At 34.8% G+C, this 7,712-nt stretch overlaps 1 protein-coding gene across 1 annotated transcript; it reads left to right on the forward strand.

The window, feature by feature from the left end:
* Positions 1–2,525: 2,525 nt before the first annotated feature.
* LOC128070897 (amelogenin, Y isoform) lies at positions 2,526–7,186 on the forward strand. Its single transcript, XM_052663968.1, has 4 exons — positions 2,526–2,579; positions 4,438–4,485; positions 5,941–5,985; positions 6,746–7,186. The coding sequence occupies exons 1-4, from the start codon at positions 2,526–2,528 to the stop codon at positions 7,184–7,186; spliced, it is 588 nt and encodes a 195-aa protein (XP_052519928.1).
* Positions 7,187–7,712: the final 526 nt, after the last annotated feature.

Raw genomic sequence — 7,712 nt, forward strand, 5'->3', positions numbered from 1 at the left:
TTTTTTAATGTTTAAAATATGCTCTTTTAGTATTGATCTTGTTATCACTGTATATGTCTTTTGTTATAGCCTTTGTTTCTAAAGGCCTATAGCATCTGTAGAATCTGAGCCTCTGTTAAGCGTATATGGATCGGTCTTTTTTCCCCTATTCAATCACCCACCATATGTCTTTCAATCAAAGCATTTAGTAATTATTAACAGGTATGCACTTGCCATTTAAAAATTATTTTTGTTTCTCTCTTTGTGGCCTGATGATTTTCTTTAGTAGTATGCTTTATTCTTTTCTTTAATTTTGTATATCTATGGTAGGTTTTTGTCTTGTGGTTACCTTGGGGTGTACATATGCTGACCTGCAACTATGTCTACTTAGTTTAAATAAGGTTAAATTATTGCTACAAAGAATACAGAAGCCAGGGCAATATGTCCTTAGTTTGTAAAACTAAAAATATATGTTTTAGTGTGTGATGTAGTATGTGATATGTCTCTTACCTTATCTTTCAGATCAGTAGTAAAAGTGTTGCTATTGTGACAAACTTTGTTGCTTTGGTGGCTAATATGTTTCATATTTGGATTAAGGAAAATAGACTTTGTCCCTTATTTGAATAGACAGTCATACTGGTAATCAGAGGGTAATCACAGGGAAAGGAGGCCACACCTTCAGTGAAACCAGTGGTGATTACAAAATTGTATCTTGCTCAGGCATAACAGTGGTGATTACAAAATTGTAACTTGCTCAGGCATAGCAGTTTCTTATAATCTTGAATGTATCAGCAATGTATGATCAGTCAATTTACTGACTTAAAAACAGTCTAGTGAAATTCTTTTTGCTTCTGAAATGTATTATTTCCCATAATGAAAGACTATACATACTAATCGCAGTATACCATTTTAAATTTGCCCACAGTTGCTAAAAATTCATGATACAATAATTTTTATTTATACACCACATATTTTTGTCTTCAGAAATATGACTGGTTATTTTAGATGCTGTGAGTGATATAAATTGAGTTCATACTTGCAAGAAATCTATTAGATCAGACATTTTTGACTTTCAGATAGAAACTTCCTCTGAGTACACTCAAAGGTATGTGAAGTTTATCCATAAATTCATATCCTTTCTATTATATTTCTATTATCCTTCTTGGTTTCTCTGTGTTTAATGTTTAACAGATACAAATACCTTAGGTTGTCTAGTAATTTCTTCATTTGAACTATAATTTAATTATTCTTTGATTGATTAAACTAATTTTTATTTTTAATGTAGCAAACCACTAGTTTAGAGTTCCTTAAATTTGAGTTCCAGAACCCAGAAAGACTTTCTAAAATCATAGCTACAGTAAATATATTTTAATCATTTAACAATTGCTAAAATTCTATTTTTATGCTGTGATCTACTTATTATGCTTTTAAAAAGTTTAAGTACATCAAAAACTTATTTTAAAATAGAATCATCAACTAAATTTTATTTTTCACAGTTTTCTTATTAGTTCACAAAACAACAGATCGAATGTTAACAATCATATTATGTTTCTTATATCAGCATTATGGCATATTATATTTATTTTTTATAGAAATAGTTTAGACTTATCTACTTACAGTTTTCAAAGTAAGTTTGTGACGTGAAGCAATAAGCATTTCTTAGGATGTTTAGGTTTGCTTCCTGTTTCATTTGAGTAATTTGTGGAAGAATTGCAAACACCTATGAAGAGGAAAATGCCATTGACTAAAAATGGAATTTTGGGGGTAAAAATCATTCCATATTCACAGAAAAATAAAAAAATAGTAGAATTAAAAATTGAAAAACCTCTCATCCCTTGAGAGAATTTCTTTTCAAGCACTTTTTTTGCAATGTGGACTCTTAGAGTTCAGAGGTATTACTTGAGCATCTTGTGTAAAGTGCTTTATAGTGAGAACAACCAGAATTATTTCTCATTTACTCTTTAATCTATTTTTGCAACTTGCTTAAATCTCCTCAACAGTAGTTAAGTATATCTCCTCAAAATATCATCTCCTCAACAGTACCAATACCCAGTGGACAATAAAAGAAACATTTTTGCCATCCATTGCTATAAAATAATAATATGACAATAAAAATACCTTAATGTCCCCTGAACTTTTACAGCCAACTGTATATTTTTAATTATAAATCATATTTAGCTTCTCTGACACAAGATGAGGTGACTATAAAGTCTGAGTAGATACAGAAAAAGGCTTTGTAAAAATACATAATAGACAGATATTATGTCTAATATGTAAAAATACATAATAGACAATACATTCCCTTAAGCTTTTTTATCAGACAATCTAAATAAAAAGCATCTTTTTACCTCTTTGACTCCAAGAACAATGAACTGAGCTGAGAATTGAAGCTTAAATATGAATGAAGTAACCTCACCAAAAATGGCCCTAATCATTAGCTATAGACTGATGTGAGTTGCTTGTATTTTATAAAACATTAATTATGTGCTCATTTGACATGGGTTAAGCAAAGCAGATGCTGACTTGTATTTCAGGGCCACCAAGAAATGGGGACGTGGATTTTATTCGCCTGCCTTTTGGGAGGAGCTTATAGTATGCCTGTAAGTATAAACCAACGAGCTAATTTTCCAGGTTTGGAAAAAAAATCTGCCACAAAATAGGTAAATTTCAGTGTTTAGAATAAGATCAAATGTCCTAAAATGTCTCTGTGTTTAAGATACAATTTGAAGAGCTTGTTATTTTAAAAAAAATAAGATACTCAGATATTTCTGCTAAAGATTCTGATTCAATGTAGCTGGGGTGAAGTCTATTTTAACATGTGAGAGGATTCCATTGATACAATTATCCTATAAATATAATTACCCATCTCTAATTGTGAGAAATTCTGGAAGGCACTCTTCAAAGGCCTCAAGAGTAAATATTTAATCAATGTTAGTTAAATACTCAAAAATACTAGTTTTACCCAAAATCCAATTTCTTACAAGTTTATAAATATTTTCCTGCCCTCCAAACTCCACTGCTCTTATCATTCAGAGAGTTATGCTTCTGTGTTAAAAATTCCCTTCTCAAACCACCTTCCAGTTCTTTTGGTGCATTGTGCTTAATTAAGAAATGACTTACAAACAGTTATTGAGAATATTCTATATGCCTAATGCATAAATATATCTTTTACATTCAAATGCACCAAGAACCAGGAAGTCTGACTTATTCTCTTGAAATACATGTACATAAATTCAGAAAGGTTAGATCACCTGCAAGCAAAGCAAGATCCATTTGCTATTCAGAAGCCAACAAAGCTTGAATATCAACTTCATGTTTTTGTTTCACATCCATAAGACCAATATTCTATGCTCAGCCTTCCTAAAATCCTGCACTGTGACAATTCCTAATTCCCTGAAGGCTTCTGCTTTACAAGCTCTGTCCTTTTTCAACTTAATGCTCCTACTGTCTGTGGCCTTGTGTCCAGAAGATAGAGGAAAGGAAATTATCTGGCTATAATTCTACAGCTGAGAGGAGCAAGCTTTTTTTTTTTTTTTATGAAATATGAGCATTTTAAAGGGATAGACCCTTAATTCACTGCCCGAGGGGGATGATCTACATGATTCTCCCCTCTTCATCCCCTACCCCAGAGCCAACCATAATTCCACAATGCAGACATCAAATACTTGGCTTCCACTTTGGACAAGACAGAGTCATGGCTTAGATAATTACTTATGTAGCTTTTTATTTTGAGCTTTTAATTTTTTCTGCCATAGAAACATTGACAGAATAATTTTTAAAAATCAGCCTAAACTTCACTAACAAACTCTTTCATTTTCCATGGGATTTATAACATTTCTACCTTACCATACCTATCTTATTTTCACATTCATTAATAACTTATACAAAGTTGCTCCCTTGTTGTTGATGTGTTATTTACTTTGCACCCAAATTATGAGTAATTTCTTTGATACTTAAGTGCTTATCTACCTCCTTAAGTGCTTATCCACTTCCTGATCCAAAAGGAAGGGTTTTTGAGACAATGTGCTTTTTTGTGGCTATTTTATAATTGTGTAACAGAAACATATCCTTCTCCCCAACCTTGAGTGGTTTCATCAAGAAATAAAATAATGACAGGATTAGAGTAGGACTGACTTGGCAGCGTAGATGAAGGGGTATCTGAAGATCATTAAAGGATAAATATGTCCTTTTCTCTGTTCCCCGGACTCTTTTAATTGTTTTCCACCTCTTTAATATAAGAGTGTTCCTCTTCTACACAGCATACATGTTCAAACTAAAAGCAGATCTCAAATATCTTCTGTACTATGTAGATTTTTTAAAGTAGCTGCAATCTCTTTTAGTGTAAAACTGCATAATTAATCTTTCGCTCTCTGTTTCTCTCTCTCCCCACTTCTTCCTCTCCCTCTTCTCTTCCTCTCTCTCATTCTTTTTGTTCCCTTTTCCCCCCTCACATGAAAGCTACCACCTCATCCTGGGCACCCTGGTTACATCAACTTCAGCTATGAGGTAATTTTTCTCTTTACTAATTTTGACCATTGTTTAGCTTAAAAATTCCCTGGAGTCCGTAAATAATAATGTGTTTATTCTTCATTCAAGATGTTTGTCAGTTCCACTTTTTCAGATCTGACTACCAGCTTACTGGTTTAAGCACTGATGGGTCACCTCAAGCCTTCATTGCCCCAGAACACTCCTGCCTGGCCTCTCTGACTCAGTTTCTTCTACTTATATGACTATAAAATTTATCTCCCATGAACTACTAGTCAGGAGGACTGCACAGTAGGGTAGAAATGAACTTTGGCTGAACAACTTTACTGTGTCCCAGACTGTAAAACATGGGTAATCAGGTAAAACATTATTTAAGATTCTTTCCATTTGGAAAACTGATTCTAAGATGTTTTGCACTCTGTGTATCTCCTTTATTTATCTTTATTGAAATTCCAATGACCAAATGATTTGTGAGAACAATGGAAAGGATGTTGTTCAGTTAAGTTGTGTCCAACTCTTTGCAAGCCCTTGAACTGCAGCATAACAGAATTCCCTGTCCTTCACTAACCCTCTGAGTTTTCTCATACTCAAGTCCATTGAGTCAGTGATGCCATGGAAAGAAAGAAATTTCTGGAAATCAAGTTTGAGGCTCTCCTCATCCCTATACTTGGCATGAGACCTTGGGAAAAACATTTTCTCTCTCTAGAATTTTGATTTCCTCATCTGGAGAAGGGAAATAATGATATACACATCTTTAAAGTATTGTTTTGGGAACAAAATAGTTAAAGCAGTATCAAAGATGCTTAAGGTTATTTATTGTATTGATATAAAATACTATACTAGTATCTGAAGGAATCCCTGGATCTGAGGTGAACCAAATACATGTTTAGAAAGGAGGGAAACTCTTCCTTCTTTCACAGGTTCAAATGACAATCCATGAGCTTGTTTACTCATACAAACTGAGGAAAAGCATTAGTAAAAATCTGAGGCAGATTTTCTGTTAAACCTTAAAAGAATGACATTTGACCTGGAAACCTGGTTTCTAGTAGGATGGACAGTGTTTATGCTTTTACTTTTTCCTTTGTGACATCACATTTAAAAAAAGGATACAATTAATGTTCATCACATTAATTTGGTTTTATTTTCCTCTTGCAAAGAAGAGCAGAAGCTGGAGAATTAAACAGATTTACAATCTTTATAATCTCTGTCATGAACCTCTTTAACTATCCATGACCTTTTCTGTAAAAGTGAGGGTGATACTTGCCTCAGAATCTGTAAGAAAACATGAAAAATATGTATGATGTCTGAAAGTTGGAGCCTCACAAATAAGAAGCATTTGATAAATGTTTTCCTTATTCTTTCATTCATAAAGCTCTTATTTTTAAGGTTATCAGTACTGACAGAAACGTATCAGTGAGCCTGTGTTTCAAGTAGCAAAATTAAAACAAATGTTTTCTAATGTCTTTTTCTCCTAAGGTACTTACACCTCTGAAATGGTATCAGAACATGTTAAGATATCCGGTATGTAGACTTTTAGTTATTTAGTGAAGCATGCATTTTCAATTCCCTTTTAAATGAGGAAACATATCTATGTCACATATAGACACTAATGGGAAATGCAGTTTATAATAGGTTATATCTGTATATACAGTTAGGAATTTTTGCAAGGAAAAATGAATAAGTATTAATTCATTTTGTCACAGTGACAAAGAAAATATTGCCCCTTCTGTGCAAAGCATTGACTGGAAAACAAATGCACAACCTAAGTTATGAATTAAGTTTTATTTGGAACAAGGTGAGGACTGCAGTCCAGGAGACAGCACCACAGGTAGTTCCAGAAACTGCTCCAAAGAGGCAAGGTAGAGGTCATATATATATGTATATATTTGATTTTAGGGAAGGGGGAATGCATGAATTCACACATTTTTTCCAAAATGTTGATGATGTCTCTATGTTTACTGCTAGTCATGTGGAACAGATGTCACATGAAGGAAATTAGTGTTTTTCTAGATATGAGAAGACACAAAAGTTGAGCTAGTAAAATCAGCTACTGAAAATATCTCTCTGAAGTATTGTTCTGCCAGTTTTCCTAGAGCATAGAGGCGTCGTTTCTGCTCTCCACCCTGAGCTCATTTCAGGGTGTGCTGAAGGTCAGGAGCTGCAACAATCAATGATCTAATCCTTGTAGAGGTAGATGGCAGGTGTCCAAGGCAAGTGTCAATCTGTAACTGATAGTAGTTAATGGAGCTGATGGTAAACCTGACTCTTTGTTTCTCACCAGTACCCTTCCTATGGTTATGAACCCGTTGGTGGATGGCTGCATCACCAAATAATTCCTGTGGTGTCCCAGCAGAGTCCCCAGAATCATGCCCTGCAGCCTCATCACCACATCCCCATGGTGCCAACTCAGCAGCCCGTGGTACCCCAGCAACCAATGATGCCAGTTCCTAGCCAACACTCCATGACTCCGATCCAACACCACCAGCCAAACCTCCCTCTGCCTGCCCAGCAGCCCTTCCAGCCCCAGCCCATCCAGCCACAGCCTCACCAACCCCTGCAGCCCCAGCCACCCGTGCACCCCATCCAGCGCTTGCCACCACAGCCACCTCTGCCTTCAATATTCCCCATGCAACCTCTGCCCCCTGTGCTTCCTGACCTGCCTCTGGAAGCTTGGCCAGCAACAGACAAGACCAAGCAGGAAGAAGTGGTGAGTACACCTTGAAGCCATTTACAACACTTATGAAAATGATCCAGCAAAAATAGCCCACAGAAATAAAAATTCTCTCACAGTCCAAGGCCTAGAGTTTCAACTGCAGTTAGTGATGCTATTAGTCCAAGTGTGTGTTGTAAGTTTATAAATGAGCTTGTCTATCTATATGGCATATACTTTGTGAATTCAAAATCTACAATTGTTTTGAATTTTAATGGCAATATGAATTACTATTGAAATGCAGTATAATAAAGGCAACAATTCTTATCTTCAGGTTGCTTAACTAGTACATTAGATTTACACAGAAATAATTAAAAAGAGTACTTCTCGGATTGAGGTGATGGAAGTATCAGTTTTAAAAAATGATAGCTGGATCTTCAAGGCTCTCAAGGGATATTACCCGTTGTAGGTGGTTTTTACAGTAATTTTGAGACAGCTAAAATAGACAAACTTTTAGATTCTATTTCATTCCCAGGATTAAAATAAAATTTTAATATGAATGTTTAATAACATAGCTCAAAATTTCCTCCCACTTCAG

This window comes from Budorcas taxicolor, chromosome Y (assembly GCF_023091745.1).
Source record: "Budorcas taxicolor isolate Tak-1 chromosome Y, Takin1.1, whole genome shotgun sequence".
NCBI lineage: Eukaryota > Metazoa > Chordata > Mammalia > Artiodactyla > Bovidae > Budorcas > Budorcas taxicolor.